The 18,231-nt window shown below is 41.8% G+C and overlaps 1 protein-coding gene across 5 annotated transcripts in view; it reads right to left on the bottom strand.

Annotated features, from left to right (window-relative positions):
- Window positions 1-18,231, bottom strand: part of Ctnnd2 (catenin delta 2) — an 814,201-nt gene that overhangs the window by 229,242 nt on the left and 566,728 nt on the right. For all 5 annotated transcript variants that reach the window (XM_040757687.1, XM_040757684.1, XM_040757683.1 and 2 more), the window contains one exon: window positions 3,774-3,906. In XM_040757687.1, the coding sequence (XP_040613621.1) occupies window positions 3,774-3,906 (133 nt within the window). The remainder of the gene's footprint in view (window positions 1-3,773; window positions 3,907-18,231) is intronic.

The following is an 18,231-nucleotide window of genomic DNA, read 5'->3' as shown; positions in this document are numbered from 1 at the left end:
TTAGTTTGCTGTGACATCTCCAGCAATTAGCACACATAGAAAGCACTGTTCATATTTTACTGACATCTACTCATGCTGCTCAAGTCTTAGATATGAGATGTCTTCTAGCTGCGTGGAAATGATGCACACAATGTAGTGTGTGAGAATTCAGACCCTCTCTCCATCCCTTCTACTACTTCTGCTCTTTTTTAATGTTTCTTCAGCTGCTCTTCTTGTGATCTTGCTTTAGATTCTGAAGGAGCTGTGTATATCCTTCCCATCTCTTCCAATCTTCAGGTGTTTGCTGATCTTCAAAGTACAGACACTTAAGTGTCCTACCCTGGATCGGTACACCTGTTGTGATGCGAAGTTCACTTCAGTCACTGGACACTGTCAAGCTAACACTCCTTAGCCCTAAAGCCTCAGGTTTGCTGCACTGCAGGGAGTTGCATGGATGCTCACATTCAAATTCGTTAGCTCCATAAGAAAAGGTAAAGGGCTGGCTTTCATCTGTTGATTGAAAGAGGTGAGTCCAAGACTTTGTACCTGTAAGTTCCAGCATCATTTGAGCAAAACAGAATTCCTTTTACTTCATGATAAGAAAGCTGTACAAAGCACCATGATAAAGAACATGGGGACTATGATTTATGGCTCTCTGTGTAGAGGAGATTTAATTCTGCCTTCTGCTCAATGGTCTATCTATTGTGTGAGCAAAGTCAATACCAATAATGAAATGTAGACTGAAGAGCTAAATCAATTCAATAAAATGCAATAGAAAGACTAGAGGACTGAGTAAATTTGGAAAGGCTAGTGCCTGCCAGATTAGTATTTGGACAACAGGTAATTACAAAAATCAATACCTGTATATGAAAACATGACAGGCAGCCATCCATCGCAAAGGGGGAGTAATTACTAACAGTCTGGACTCTAAGTAAGGATCACAAGACAAAACTAGTCCATGCAGAATTCTTATCAGACTTTACAACATTTGTGTGTGCACATGTTCACACCCATGTGCATAACTCCACATATGACTACAGGAAGTGGGGGGCAAGTTCCTTTTCCTGTTCTAAGCTCAGTATTAGGTCATGCCCTCAGTCCTACAGTACCCTAGTCTTCCTTCTCATCCAGCTCATGAGAACCAGAGGACAGTCACCATGGGGACCCAGAGTTGAGGATGGGAGCATCAGTGGGGAGGAAGTGTTCCATTGATAATATTAGCTGCCTTCAAGTGCTAGCTGTTGGAAAAATTGCTAGACACTGAAAGGTGATACAGGCAGATCAATGACATATAAAAAAAGAATTATGTGTGCACATGTGTACATATGACATGCTCACACTTCCATACTCACACACACACACACTGGCATACACAGACATACACTAGAATATGCATACTTAATGTATATAGGCATACACACATATACACACAGAGATGCTTGTGCGTACATATGCTCACAAGCATACTGGCATATAACATATACATGTACCCAATGACACATACATACAAGTTCTCACATTCAGACATGTACATACATTCATAAGCTAAAACTGTAACTTGATGTCTTTTGTTCTTAGATAGGAAACTGTGGATAAGCATGTTCACTCACTAGTCCTGTATAAGTCAACTTCTTTAATCCCACAAAGGCCTTACCAATAGTTTCAGCATCACTAGTTTTCCAAGCATGTCTATGCTTTTGTACTTTTCTTTCTGTTAAAATGTCTTTACCTTAGCACTAACTCCATCATTTCCCTGCTCTCCATTCTTTCACTGTTTTAAAGATAAGCAAAGAGACTCCAGAAGACGATAGCTTCTGTTCCAGATGGCAGGCTTGGCTGCTGGCTTGGGGCACTTCCTTTATCTGATTTGATGGATGTGTCTCTGTCTACCACAGGGTACTGAGGGCAATTCTGATATAGCTGCAAGTGAGTTTGAGATCTGTTACCAGGCTGTATGGTAGCCAATAGACCTCAAGGCCAGTCTACAGAGCACGTGTGCAGAGCTAGTTAGACAAGCAAGTTGAGACTTCCCTGGGTCATGGTGGTTGTGCTGCCTGATCGGTGACTTTCTTTCCTGATGTTCGACTTCAGAAAGCTTAAAAGCTGTCACTTCCCCTCTTCCCTTTGTCCCTCATCCAAACAACGTGACACAAAGCTCATATTTCTCTGTCTGACAGAGTTTCAAACCAGAGGAAGTCCAGTCTGTAGGCATGAACCCACTGACCAAGCACTCACAGGGCTGAGCCAGTGTCCTCTCCAAACCTCCTGGAAGCTGTATCTGGATTATGCTAGAGCCACTCTGTTCATCCATGAAAGCCCCATCATGTGAGCAACATGCCTTACTATGTGTTCTTGGGGTATGAGTGATGTCAGAAAACCCAATATCAGCCCCAGATTTGGGGCAGAAACCTAGCCCACTAGTACTGGCACACCAAGTGCTCCTGAAACAGCATTTTGCCAACAACAAGAGGAGTAGCTTTCGTGACGTTGACCTTGGGAGACACTCAAAAGGTCTCCTCTTAGAATACTGTTAGTTTGTGGTATCCTAATCAGGAGTCTGCCCTTCACCTTGAATACCTGGGCATGGAGGACATGTCAAAGATCAAAGCAGGGATCCTAAGATGGTGTCTACATGGAACATATGTCATACAACTTTAAAGTGATTTAGGTCGCCTTAGCAGTAGGTACATTGTTACATGTAAAATTACTTGCTTAGCATTTAAGATCAGGTAATTCTATGCTGTGTGTGGCTGCGCTGTGCACTACACAGTGTTCTGTGGCACTGCTAGTCTCTGCCCAGTTTCACTACTATATCCCCTCCAATTGTGACAGTTCAAGCACATCCAGTCACCAAGTCACAGCTTCCTGAGAACTACAAAGAAGTGTGGTTTTTCTGATAGTGAGCACGAACCAACTTCTTAAAGGAAAACCTGTCAGGCTACTTGCATCTAAACATAAGCAAAGCCAAAATCCACACTAAATTGCAACGACATCCTCACTTCTTTTCCTTCCACTGTTATAACGATTTGGACGCATGCTCAAAGTTGCTCACATGCTGTGGAGATGACTCATTACAGTTTATAAAGTCTTTTAAAAACTTGACTACTCAGCTCCTTGCATGCAAACGCTTGTCCTTTATCTGAAAAAAGAATCTGAGTTAGCTGTGGTGCCCATGGTAATTTTCCAAAGATAAAACACACTACAGTGTAGTAAGCACCTTAGGGTACTCCAAGAGCATGTAGCATTTTAACAACCATTTATGTGATGGACACAGACAACAGGCTTTCTAATGGATCGCATATATCCATATTATATCCACTGCTGCTTCTGTAAATGGCTCAGAACATTTGGGTATACGGCAAAGCGTACAGTGCTTATCCTACTAACAAGCTCTCAAAGACAGACAGGCCATCATGAATCTGGACAATAATTTGAGGAGATAACAATTGATGCCCTGTATTTTTTAGTCTTAGGAGACAGATTATCCACAAAGACAGAATTAGGAAAAGCAAGATGAATCACAGCAGCATGAGGCCCTGAAGACTCGGCTTCTCTAAGATGGGCAGATGTGCATGATCCTCCCATCCATAGTACTCAAGCAGAACATGTGGATGCGCACACACACGTGCAATTAATTATGTGACAAGTGCCGTGTCTCAGTCTCAAGGATGAATCTCCAAGTCAACAGCGTACTTTTCATTTTCCCATATCCTTTTCTGTCTGGCAGGAGTCTGCACATACCTAAGTTCTTATGAACCCAATTTCACTCACTTGATGATGCTAGGAGCACTTACCTCTGCTTTAATCTTATTGTCCCCGAAACAGAGGTGTTGCAAGTAAGCTGCAGCATTGGACTGGACGGAAGGGAATTGATGCTGCAACATCTGTATCACTTCGGGCAGCTCTGGGTCTCTCCATCCAAACTCCCTGCATGGAAGGAAGCAGGAGAACATGAGGAACAAAGCCCAGAACGTGCAATGCTCTCCTAACACCCACTCCATGTGCTTCACAGCCAAGACAACATGTCACAGTGATTGTGCTGGCTTCCTCATGCCCAGCTGGGTCAAGTGCCGAGAGCATTTCTGAAAAGGTCTGAGCTATTGGTTTTTCAATCTGTTCACATCTGTATACATTCATACTCCATGAAGATTACATACATATGATCTGAACGTTTCCACTCAAAATTTACAAAGGATTCGGAAAAGATAACTTACAATATCTCCCCACTTTTTTACTTGGGCTTAAGTGGGTAGAGGACATGATTTCAAAAGGCTGGCATATAGCATTCGCTGACATTATCAGATGAGAAAAACAATGGGTACAATCTAATATGCCACAAGAATAGGTGAGCATACTAATATTGATCTTTTACTATCATTATTTTCAAAGCCTTTTAAGAGACAACACAAAACAGAGACAGAATAGACCCCTCTAATGATCTGAGGTTGAACTTAAAAAAGGTAAATTATTTTTTGAAGAGCTTTTCAATGCATGTTAGCAAATTTTGTGTCCTGCTTTATTTTCTGTGTCCTCTTCCTTAGTTTCAAGATATATGCTCCAAAATATTTATATCTGCTCTAAAGGTCATGTTTTGTGTTGTTCTTAAGAATGTTAATCTATTAAATTTCTCAGCTCCCTCAGGTAGACCATGTGGCCAGTGGGGTGAGCTGTGGGTCCTTGGGTAGACCACGTGGCCAGTGGGGTGAACTCTGTGGGTCCTTAGGAAGACCATGTGGCCAATGGGGTGAACACTGTGGGTCCTCAGGAATACCATGTGGCAAGTGGAATGAACTGTGGGTCCTCAGGTAGACCATGGGGCCAGTGGGTAAGCTCTGTGTGTCCTCAGGTGGACCACATGGCCAGTGGGGTGAACTCTGTGGGTTCTATTCTTAGAAATCAGAGAGCTGATTTTTTAACAGAGAAATAAAAAGCAACCTCTGAGACCACAGATAAAAACCTGACCTCAGAAGCTATAATGGGGACTGTTTATCTGAAAGATGGGCTAGAGGAGAAGTGGGGTGACTTTGCTGCCACTTCTCCTGGCGAAGTGACTCGGAGGAATCTGTCCTGCCTTCGCAGGTCAAAGCTGTTGCCTGAGCAGAGGACTTATGACAAATGAGGCAGAGAAGGTAGAGACAGAGGTTAAAAGTTTCCTGACAGACTCTAACCTGCCCTCTTTATATCTCTTTTATCACAATTGGTAGAACTGACGTGCAAACCCTGAAGCATGCTGGTGCTGAAGACAAATGGAACAGGAAGGCTTTCGAAGATAGTTTGTTTTTGTTGGGGGAGGTAAAACATTTGATTCCATGTGGAGGAAGTGTCCAATACACATGCATCCTCTCTTATGCTGATAAATTTCCCAAAAGATATATATGGCACATATTCGCTAAAAATAGTTAAGTGATTACTGGCACTGAATTCTCCTCACCTATGTGATCACAGAATAACTATGGGTCAAAGAATGACAAGTTTGTTTTCCTGTTAATTTAATTTCCCATTGTTCCATGATTCCAAATCACCTCTGTAAATTAAAAACAAAGCAAACTAAAAACAAAAACACCATCCTCATAATAATAGCTCACTAGAATTATGTTCTTTATGTAAATGAAGCTGAAATCTACAGAGTACCTATAAATTAAACTTCCATGCAAAGACATTGTGTCCCTAAGATGAATACAGGTAAACTTACACTTTCAGAAAGCAATTAGTAAATAACTCATTCCAGCCTATTTTATAAGCCATCTGGTAATTGCTCTATTAGCCAAAGGCTTATAGGGCATACATCAAAAACAATCTTTCGATCTTGGACAGGTGAAAAGAAGGCTCCTGCAGCTCCTGCATCCCCCATCCACAAATCTCTTTAATCTCCTCCCACCTCATTGCTTTTCTAGATATCTCAGTGTGAATCTGGCTGCACCTCTCTGGTTCAGACTCTCCAAAGATCCCACTGTCTTGGAAGAGAGGCTTAGAGGTCACCCATGACTTTCTATACTCTCCAGGCTCTGTGCACTGATATGGTGGGGGGCACTGGCTGAGTGGATGCTTGCTCACCCAGCCCATCTGTTGGAGTGAGATAATAATCCCACCTTAGCATACTGGTGGGATGGTTAGCAATAATAGTTACAGCTGGCACCCAGTGTGGGCCCTCTAGAAATGTCAGGAATTCCATATAACTAGATGAAGGCGAGAAGAGTAAGAAATAAGAACTACCTATAATTCCTAGAAGGTGAACTCATAACTCTCATATGTTACTGGGCTTTACCCTGAAAATGTTAATGGACTGGAGAATATGCAAATGTAACCTTTCCTCCATTAAGTCTTGTCACATAGACCAACAACATTGTGACTTCACCCTCTCTCATGTATGGACTGTCTGCATTGTTAAGATCACAAGGCTTGGCGCAGAGCTAAGTAGCTAGCAGTTGTGAAATTACTTACTATGCCATGCTGGCACCAAAATCAAAGAGTTGGTGGGCTATCACAACATTTTATCAAGTTCCCCAAGGAAAAGAATCCCAGGACAGCCAGGGTTCTCTCAATTCAAATTTCACTTTTAGCAAAGGTTATTGTCAGAGTGGACACTCTCCCTTTGACTGCAACATGAACAACTTCACGATTGCCTGTTTGGACCTAATGTAAGAAATCTCACCTGTGTTTGTGTGTGTGTGCACACACGTGCATGTATGCATATATGTGTGTGTGGGAACATTCATGTGTGTGTACATATATCCTAAAGTTGGTTTATATGTGTGTATGCTCTTGAACATGTGTGTTGGGGTATGTGTGTATATGTAAGTGTGCAAGAACATGGAAATAACGAGTAAGCATTAGGGGATCTCCTCCATCTATCTCTATTTTTCTGTGGCAGAGTCTCTCACTGAACCGCTGATTTGGGTAGACTAGTTGGCCAATCACTTCACTGTCTCTCTCACACACAAGCTGTGAGATTACTGTAGCATACTGATGAGATCCCCCCTCTCTCTAATGGGAGTACTTGGAATCCAAATTCACTTCCTCATACTTTCAGGGAAGGCACTTCCCCAACTAAACCATCTCTTCTAGGCCCAAGATCATTACACACTTTTGAACTCTAAAAGTTCTAAAGACTAATTTTAATTTTCAGATCCAAAGCCTCAGGGTAGGCTGTTTTGTTCTTTATTTCACTTTATCTTGAAGAACTTGGGAGTGGTTCAGAGGTGATGGAATTAGAAAGGTGACAGAAGGCTTTCATTAATAATAAAAAGGAGGTATTTCCATTTTCACTAACCAAAGTGAAGTTATTTGATGATATTCACATGAAAGATTTTATGTTGTCCACTTCATTCTTGAGTACTTTCAATCCCAAACAAAAACCTGCCAAAAACCTGTTAATTATATTTTTTAAAATCTTTAATAAAAATAGTACTAGAATTAGGACCATAGAGGAAGTGAATTGTTAGAATTTTGTAGAAAGAAGTGACTTTGCTCACACTGTACAGTTTTAGTAAAAACAGATTCACTCAGCCATATCACAAGCAAACATTTATGACTCCTTGGTTCAACTTCATGCCTGGACAAGCCATCCACTCCACAGAAATGTGCCTAGCTGTGCTGATATTTTGTTTGTGATCTAACACATAAAACTTGTCTGAAGATCAGAGTTTGGAGCTAGCCACACTAGTTAGCCATAGATGCCAGGCAGTGAGTGGTAGCATACACTTTTAATCCCACCACTCAGGAGGCAGAGGCAGGCAGATCTCTGTGAGTTCAAGGTCACCCTGGGCTACTTGAGACTGAATCAGTCTGAAAGAAAGACAAAGCTAGACAGTGGTGGCTCACACCTTTAATCCCAGTACTTGGAAGTCACACACCTTTAATCCCAGCACTGGGGAGATGGAAACAGGAGTGATATGGCTGGGAGGAGACAGGAGCTCACAGCATTCCATACAGAGGATTTGTAGGGACAGGATAGCCCCTTGGTCTGAGGATTCATAGAGTAAGAACTGGTGGCTGGCTGCTCTGCTTCTCTGATCTTTCAGCTTTCACCCCCTAATATCTAACTCCAGGTTTTTATTGATAAGACCAATTAGAATTAACACTACACCTAGCTCATGAGGGATATGACAAATAACCATGGCATTAGGATAAAACAACAAAAAAATTAAAAGGAGTATTTCTGATACTGTAGTGGTTTGACTAGCTATGGCCCCCATAGCCTCAAGTGTTTGAGTGCTTGGCCCACAGGGAATGGCACTATTGGGAGGTGTGGCCATGTTAGAGGAGGTGTGGTCTTGTTGGAGGAAGTGTGTCACTGTGTGGGCAGTCTTTGAGGTCTCATATATGTTCAAGATACTGCCCAATGTGGCACAGTCTCTTTCTGCTGTCTTCTGGACTCTCAGCTCCTTCTCCAGCACCATGTCTGCCTGCATGCCACCATGTCCTTTAATGGACTAAACCTCTGAAACTGTAAGCCAGCCCCAATGAAATATTTTTCTTTATAAGAGTTGCCTTGGTCATGGTGTCTCTTCACAGCAACAGAAACCCAAACTTAGATGGACAAGTGAAATGCATGAATCCCCTTAGGACGTTTCAAAAGCTTGTCTCATTCAGTTATCTCCTTTTCTTTCTGCTTCTTGTTTGTGGGTCAGATGTAAGCTCTCAGCTACTACTCCTGCACTGAGACTGCCTGCCAACTGCCTTGATCCCCACTATGATGGTCATGGACTTTAACCTTCTGAAACTGTAGGCCCAAATAAATTCTTTCTTCTATAAGTTGCCTTGATTACTGTGTCTTAGCATAGTGATAGAAAAGTAGCCAAGAAAGAAGATTTTATGGAAAGGTACATCACAGCCTCAAATATCCTCTAAGACCTGACTCCAGGGATCCTTGAATGCTTCCTTATCTGGAAAAATACTCTTTGTAGATACAATCAAGTGAAGGACCCCCTGAGGAAAGGAGATTATCTTGAACAATCCACTGTTTTCTGATGCTAATTCAAGCATTCTTAAAAGAGGGGAGGAGAGGAACAATGGCCACAGAGGAAGGTGACAATGGCACCTTGAGATAAGGCAGGATGCTGTTTTAAAGGATTAACAAAGGGTCAAGAGCTGTGGTATGGCTGGAGAACACAGATCTCCGGAGTTTTCCAAGGCCAAGGAGGAGACTTTCCTCCAGAGAGACAGTGCTAATCATGACCGCTTGGTTGTAGCATGTTGCACCCGAATTTGAATTTATGTCTTGCAAAATTGCAAAGGGATAAAGCTGCACTGTTTTAAGCTCCTCAGTGTTGTGTGGATTTGTAACTGCAGCAAGGAATCAATTCAGAAGTTTAGATCGTCAAGATACAGGCCTGGAAAGCCTAAGAGAAACCTGTAAGGACAAAGAGATGGGTGACAATTGCCTGGTATACCACAAGGGACATCACCTCAAATCTAATTCTGAGTGTCTTCCCTGTCACTTCCCATTTTAAGGCACAGATTATTGACTTTCTGTGACTTCCTTACCACCTCTTGGGTATCTACATATTTCTAATGAGAGTTTTCTTAATCTTCATTTTATTTCTACAAAACCATGTAGCCTTAACTTCTTGTATATCCATGTCGTCCAGTCACAAATCTATCCACCCCCACACCCCACTCTGTCTGTGTTTACTGCTCATCTATAGAGTATCTAGTCACTGAGGTTGACAAGAATCACTTTTTGTCTTGGCCTTGAACTTACTTTCAAATAGTAAGTGATACTTAACTGTCGAAAGAGCAAACCAGACTCCTTACCATATTGTGGTATATGTGCAGTGTGTAGTGTGTTAGGTAGTGTTTCCTCCAATTCATGTCTAGATGAAACCTTAGACAGACAGAGTTAGGTAAAACCTGAGAAGATGAGAAGAGATCGTACTGGACCAGAATAGTCCTTATGTTGAAAGAAAGCACCCTTATAAAAGACAGAAAAGGACACAAAACACAGAGAGAAGGCAGAATGTGAAGATGGAGGCAGAAATGGTGTGCTGATGCAAGCCGAGACTGAAGGTTTCCTGACAGCACAAGAGGCAGGAACAAGATGCTTCCTCCATCAACTTGGGAAAGAGCCAGCTGGGCCAACAACTTCATCATCTGACACTGCAGATGGCCAGAAATTGGTTCCTATTTCTCGTTTTTTTTTTCCCTTTTGTTTATTTGGCATTGATGGTACTATGTTACAACTACCATGGGGCATTCACAGAACTGTGATTGGGTACTTAGAAGACCGAAAACAAAATATCAACATGTAGGTCTGTGGGAGTTCTGGGGTACTGCCATCATACACACAAAGTCGGAAATGATGCTACATAAGAAGATGCAGGGGCAGGAATGTGCACGGAACATCAGGAAAGAGGGCAGTGGGTGAAGGGAACAGGTTCTGAGCCTCAGTAGGTGAGGTCAAAGGGGTTCAGAAACTGTGGGATGTGTCAACCATTGCTGCCCTTGACTGCAGCATGGGGAGATATGGATGCCAATGGAGTGTGTTAATCTGGATCACATTTTGAAGGGATTGCTTGGATAGGGCTGTATGCATCTGCTAAAATCACAATCTGTAGGGAAAAGTGTGTCAATGACTCCTGGATGCAGCTGAGTTTAGGGAAGGATCCTTCTGACCACTACTGAAAACAGAACCCATGGACTGCTTGGAAGTGGGGAGCAGCAGAGGAAAGCAGGGGTGCTGAGGGGCAAGTTGTGAGGTCTGGTGCATTGTGCAGGCAGTGCCATCAGGCTGTCATGCTGGGGTGCATGGGAGAAAAGAAAGAGGAACTCCGTGAGCACCAGGCAGGAACCCTGCTCCACTTGTCCATCCTTGCTACCCCATCTCAGATCCATTCTGGGGCTATGGGTGATGCTGCTCATGGGAGAACACCCGCTGGGCCCGTATCTACCACTTCAGATGAGGATGGTCAAGGGGAAATTGCGTGTTTCCTAGTGGCTGCTGGAGTACAGAGAGACAAATGGTGAAATGATGAGAAAAGTGGGTATTTCTGAACTATATGGATTGCAAATATTTGAATTTAAGCTTGGTCAGCCACAGACTCCTTTGAGTTCAGTTTATTAAGAATTGAGAGGGGAAAATGAAAGGAGAGGACCCACAACATTAATGCTTTTATTTACTTTCTTTAATTACATGTAGTTTAAAATCAACAGAGTTCTGCCTCTATTAAAGACCTAAATATTCTCAAAGACCACGAGGCTGTAAAAGAAGACCATTTAGGGTCGATGGACCCTAAAATGCTAGTTATGTATTCACTAATGTTATTAAATGTATTCAATTAACAATGTCCCATGAGCTAGAACTATGTCTCTCTGGCTTAAGAACCAGGGAAGACCAGAGAGTTTAGTTCCCATCATTCATCATTCATGTGGAGTGACTCATAATCACCTGTAACTTCTAATTATTTCTGAATGGCAACTATCTGTTGGGGAAGTCCTGTTATTTGCCTGTGCATTTGTCAATAAAGTACTGTCTGGCCAATAGAAAACCTAGATAGGAGGGACTAGGAGTCGAGGAGGATTCTGGGAAGGGGAAACACAAGAGAGTCAACATGTAACGCCATTGGGGGTAGGAAGCCTGGAACTATTCTCCAGTAAGAGACATACTTAGATTAACAATTATGGGGTAGTTACTTAAGTCAGAGCTAGCCAGTAAGAGACAAACAAGGCCAACAGCTTCATAATGAATATAGTCTCCTGTGTGTTTATTTGGGACTCATGTGGATCTAGAACCAGGCTGGCGCAGCAGAGCCCAGGCGACTGGCGGGGGATAACCAAAGCGGCTAGCAAAAGAAAAAGATTCTCATAACAACTATCGCTTTTTTTTTTTTTTTTTTTTTTTTTTACTGGTTGGCTTTCATGGCTTGCCCAGCCTGCTTTCTTTTTTTTGAGTTTTTTTTTTTCCAGTTTAAATTTAGATAAGAAACAAGGTTGCTTCACAAGTCAGTTCCAGGTCCCTCTCCCATTCCCTCCCCTCCTCCCGTGCCCTCCCCACAACCCCCTCCCCCATTATCCCCTCATTCCCCCAGGGAGGGTGAGGCCCTCCATGGGGGTGTCCATAGTCTGTCATTTCATATAGGGCAGGGCCTAGACCCTTCCCTAAGAGTTCAGGGTGAGAGTGCACCTCACATTGTTCTATGGGAGTCCAAAGTCCGTGTGTATACTTGGGATGGGTACTGATCTGCTGCCCAAGGCTCAATAGATTCCCTAGGCCTCCTCACTGACACCCAGATTCAGGGGGTCTTGATCAGTCCCATGCTGGATTCCCAGGCTGATGCCTGGGATTCAAGAGTTAACCTTTGTCTGGTCAGCTGTTTCTGGGGGTTAAACCAGCCCAGTCTTAATCCCTTTGATCATCAGTCCTCCCTCTCTGTTACTGGCTTTCTTGAGTTCAGCTCAGTACTTAACCAAGGGAGTCTGCCTCTTCTTCGATCAGCCACTAAATGAAGTTTCTGTTTCCCAGACTCTCTGGCCATAGGATTGTAGGCTGGCACTACCCAGATCTATGTCTAAAATCCACTTTTTATAAATCAATAGGTACTGCTTGGTCTTCTGTAGTTCATGATTTGAAAATTAAAATATTTCTATTATTTATGCTAAAAAATAATAAAATACAAATGTTCCATGAGGAAAAACTGGTCACCTTTAGAATGTGTTGTGCAGATATTTTTATGTGATATTCATGTATGTATGCATGTTCATGCCTATATGTTTCTATGTGTATTATACACACATATATCCATACAATACTTTGACTATATATTGCATATGTTCATATATATTTATATAATACACATACACATATTTTTAAAGGATTATTAAATAGTAGACTAAAAACACGATGCAACAATAGACATGCTTAAATGGACAGGGGAAAGCCCATGAGGCCTCTACCCTCCACAAGAGAAACTGCAGGCAACTAAGGAATGCTGAGAGAGGGAGAAGTAGTCTTCCCCAGGGACTAGCACATCAACCTGTTATCAAATACCAAGTGGTCAGCCCTGAAAACATACATGCAAGTAACATTATTTAGAATGAGCATGCTGTATTTATGCATTTAAGAATATATTTGCATATAAATATTTGTATGTATAACACTTAATGAAAAAAGGCCATAATCTGAAAGAGAGTAAGAGATGGGAGAGTTTGTGAGGGAGAGGAAGGAGGGATATATAATTATATTGTAAACTCAAAAATTAAAATAAATAAAAAAATAAAGTAAGTCACTATACCTAATCTGCCAGTACTCAGTACAATGTGCTACATTTGATGAGCCTCCCTTACGAAAGCTTGTAGCTTCTCTTAGAAGGCACACTGATATGGGGAGACACACTGTAATTATAGGACCATCCCTTGTGTTCCGCCCTGGTCTATGTGTTCCTGGACATAAAAATGTGTTTATTCTCTGGCACCTGTGACCAGCGCTTTACAATGTAAGTCATGAACACAAAACATGGGGGCTTTGAGGTTGTCTGTATGCCCGAGTTTGGCCTCAGCCACTATATTAGGTAACCTTATCTATTATTGTGTTACTCTTAAAAGTGTTTGTAGCATGCTTTCCACAAGCACACTCACTCTTGTTGTCACACTTGAGATCTCTAAAGTGTGCTATCTCTATGTAAAATGACATCCAAGAGAGAGACTGTCCTTAAAGAAAATCTCAGTAGAATCTAAACCTGATCCACTGTAAAATTTGGTCATGCTCTCTTAGCTCTTAATCCTTGCTTTTGTTAGGAGGCATAATATAGAATATGAAACACACAGGATGAGGGAAGAGGACAGTGCCTCTCTTTATGACATATAAATTAATTTTCTGGAGAATCTAGGTCATACATGGTAGTATTCAGTAAACTCAAAAACAAGTTTCTAACCACATCAGTGCCACATCAATGGTTCTAACCAAGATTACCAGATCATGTAGGGCAGTGGTGGCACACACCTTTGATCCCAGCACTCAGGAGGCAGAGGCAGGCGGATCTCTGTGAGATCGAGACCAGCCTGTTCTACAAGAGCTAGTTCCAGGACAGCCTCCAAAACCACAGAGAAACCCTGTTTGGAAAAACCAATAAGAAAAAAAAGATTACCAGATCACACCCATGGTTGCACAAAGCTGGGCTTTAGTGCTAATAACAAGAAGAACCCAAGCTACAGAGACTGTGGGTGGGACAGGTACTTATGATGGTGCAGGAGCTTGTTCAGAACTTGGCTGTATTGGAGCCCTGGTAGAATGGCTGTGTTCTAGACTGACTATATGCATGCAACTGTACTGGAGTGCCTTAAAGAAACTCATGCAGAATTGAGAAGAGAACAACGCCTATCCTGTGATTAATACTGAAACACCCATCATTCAGGCAGCACAGGGAGACTGGTGGCCATGTTCTGAGTTTTAGATGGCATTCATCTTTTCTCTGTCTTCAAACATGATGATGGAGGGTCTAGATTTTGTTAGACAGTCACCTTGCCTGTTGTTGGTGAACTACAAAAGTGTTCATGCTCAGTGTAACAATACCAAGACCCACCCCATGGTGGATGCTAGTCCTGTACGGCCAGGGCTCTATTCCTACCCTATAGTCTGGGCAACAGCTACCCAGAGAAGAGATCTTGACAGTATAGGAAGAAAGGAAGAAATTCCCACTCTAAAGCTGCATGCCTCCACTTAAGTATTATTCTGTAGTCTACAGTTATGTCCCAAGCCCTCTGTACATCACAGCAAAGCTATAACTTTTATAAAACAAGGGCCCAGAACAGATGAGTAGCCCTGTCACAGAGAAGCCACACTGCTTGTATACACATTTCTCTTGGGTAATGTTATATCAGAAAATGTTGCAGGCAGCAAGTCTGACACTTCTGTGTAACTCTTGAAGAGTGATTCATAGATTACATTATTTTAAACCGAGATACAAATATCAGTGGTGCTTAGCTGCTAGAAGGAGAAAGAAGCAGAAAGACACCTGCTTAATTAGGTCTGTAGCTACTGGTTCTTCTGACAAAACAACAAACCAAACAAACAAACAAGAAAACCAACCAATCAAACAACAAAACCGAACCAAAATGCATCCATTTGAGCTCGGTTAAGGAAGGCATGGATTCTTCTTGCTACTTACTCTTAATATGTGAAGAGCATTGTGGTGTCCAAGTCAGTGTGCACCATTACTTCTCATTCCTGGTATCAAATGCAGAGGAATTTTTAAAAATCCAATCCTAATGCCTTTTACTCTAAAACTACTAATGTCTGGATTTTCTAAATATAAAAATATAAATATTTTCCATATACAGAAAATATTTTCACCTTCCAGTCTGAATCAAATAAGTGACAACAGTTGTCGGTCGGTGGGTAGAGTCAAAGAGGTGTGTGGTGGCAGGGAGCTGTTGGGTATTATCCTAGAGAATTTCATGGCTGGGAAATGGAATGTGTATATGTAAATTCCTTTTCAAACTACAATAACAATAGTAAGATTCATTTTTAAAACATAGTACCCACTTATTGTATGCTTCTCTGTGTTAATAACTTCCTAGGTATGGTTTTTATTGGATCAGCATGTACCTAACTCTTAGCAGAAATGCTCTGATTAACTTGAAAATTAACGAAAAGTTTGCAATGAGTTTGGAGACCACTCTTGGTATTGTCACAGTAGTCACAACTTAAGATGAGCAGAGTGTGACCAGATAGGTAGCAGAGGTCTCACTGCAGGGAGAAGGAAAAATGACAGATAAATAGAGGTTTGTTTATTCGAATCATAAATTCATATAGTATATCCATTATTTTTCTCACTAATTAAGACTGAAAGCTTTTCATCCATAAGGATTGTGAGTTTTCAGCCCACCTTATAAACACTAATCTGAAATCGCTGAGGGTAAGAACAGTGGCTCTTAGGGACACTGGCTTAAGGTACTAGCTGTGCATGAAAAATTGTGAAACCCTCCTTTCCCTTAGTAAGAGGTGATTGAACACAAAGAGGAGCAAACTCCAGATGCTTTTGATCTGGTGGCATGAGGTGAGCTCCTAAATGTGATTGGCTGGGAGAGCTGGAGTGGCTCTGTGCTTCCTGATGCTCCTGGCTGACATGTCTGACAGCTTCCTTTAGTCAGTGGATGGACCCAACAACAAAAGAACTGTCAGCTCCACAAAAGGTAAAGTCTTCTGGCACCAAACAACCCAAACCTTGCAGAGGTTCTGCTGTCTTCGTTTCCTCTCCTCTACTGATAGCAACTGATGTTTTTTTTTTTTTAAATCATAGAAACCTCTGAAAATCCATGTTGCAAAGCGATGAAAAACTTGATTAGAAAATAAAGAAAATAAAAACAAGTCATCGTCAATATCTGAAACCATAGCTAAATTCATCCGGGCTTTACTGCATGCTTGGCTTTGTTACAGTTTCTCAAAATATTTAAAATAACCCACTGCCCTTTGAATTTTTTGTGTGTCCCTGAGTAAACTGAGCACTGTGGGAACAAGGATAAGTGAAAGGTCCCTATTATAGCTGTTACTGAAATCATAGTGAAAAACTTTATCCTAATGAGCAATTGTTGGAGGAAGGGGATATCATTTGCATATGAATGAAAGTCAGTCTCCTAAAGTTTAATTTTAGAATTTCAATTAAATGACACACCAGATAAGTCAGCTGATGTAAATATTTGTTCTTTGGGGAGAAAAATAGATTTTCGTTTCTAAGAATTTTCTTCTGAATGTTTTGAAATATGCTATTTACGATGAAGGACATAAATAATAGCATTTCTTAATACGTATATAACCAGGGGGTAAGATTGTTTTAAGGTATTCTCTGCACCCCACCCCATCTCCCTCCTTCATCTCCCTCTTTCCTTAGAGTACTGGGCAGCAAGTGTAGGAACAGCTTAGCAACTGAGGGCTCTGCCTGAGCTCACACCTGTTTCCTACGAATGCACCTGGCATCTTGGGACCCTCACCTATATGGAGTTGCATTTCACACCAAATCATGCGAGACCCGTTAGTCACTCCCTGCTTCCTTTCAACATGTTGGGAAGATATCTAGGAACTAGAGGGAGGGGGCCATTGCAGTGAGACAACCTTTGTCCTCAGAGTGAATTTTTTAGGGAACAAAACCCCAACATTTTTGGTTACATATGACTGGTCGTGCCTATGATTAAAGTCAGATGTACCAACGGAAAGGAAATATGCATTGAAGAAAAGCTTCCATGATTCAAACCTGTCAACCAAACCAGGAAACCACAATGTTAGCAATCAGTTCCTTCTCCTGCAATCCATGAAGGAAGTCCCAAACAGCAGCTCGCTGTTCCTGGCACTCTAGCTCAAGGCACTGAAGTTCCCTTGCAGTGTGTACCATGTTGTCTCCTTGTTACTGTTTGCTATGTATGTGTACTTTTCTAACTCTCTGAATTGGAAGCCAAGAACCTGGAAGCATCAGTGCAGACAGAGACCCCTGGTCACAGGATAGCACAAGAATCCAAGAATCAAGCAATGCTCACAACAAGAGCCCCACTAAATGGCAGCTGTCAGTGCAAACACTTCTTTTATTACATACAACATGCTCCTCACAGTACAAAATTGGTCTTAACATCTTCAATCTTCTATTTGATCTTAAGGGCCTTCCTTCCTGCCCATTCCTTGCCCTTTCTCCAGAGCCTTTGTTGGGCTGCGATGTACTCAGATTGCAGGAGGAGAAATCACAAGAGAGAGCTGAGAGCCAGAGAAAGCAAACAAATTCAGTGATGAAAGAGCTCTGCTCTGGGGTCAATGTAACAAGCAATTTGTCTTGGATTTGACTGCAGGGGGCGGGGGTTGTGATAGGAAATGTGAAATAGATACTTCTCACTCTTCCATCCTAGAGATGATTATTACCTAACTATTGGACATATAATCAGTTTAGTAAGAAGTAACATGTGTTAAGCATGTTCTGTGCAGATGGGAACTACATTTATGCCTTGGCCATTAATGTGCACTCAGTTCCCATCAGCTGGTATGCTAATTCTCCCACATGGATGCCATCAGCAAGGTTCAGTCATCCCGCAGTTTGCCTGAAGCCGATAATCAGGTGATTACTGTGTCTGTGGTTGCAAGCAAGATGCTCACCATCTCATCAAATATTCTTTTGTATTTTACAAGTTAGGTACAAGAATAAATATGTACCCACTGGAAATTCCATTAGGATCAGAAAAAAGAAATTATTGGATTTAGTGCAGACATCAGGCATAATGTAGTTTTAGATCTAGTTCTGTAATTAAAATACATATATTAGTTACCCATATGGTGACATT

This window comes from Mesocricetus auratus, unplaced genomic scaffold, assembly GCF_017639785.1.
Source record: "Mesocricetus auratus isolate SY011 unplaced genomic scaffold, BCM_Maur_2.0 Super-Scaffold_100015, whole genome shotgun sequence".
Lineage (NCBI taxonomy): Eukaryota > Metazoa > Chordata > Mammalia > Rodentia > Cricetidae > Mesocricetus > Mesocricetus auratus.
The sequence above is the reverse complement of the archived record's forward strand: the minus strand, read 5'-3'. Positions and strand labels throughout refer to the sequence as shown.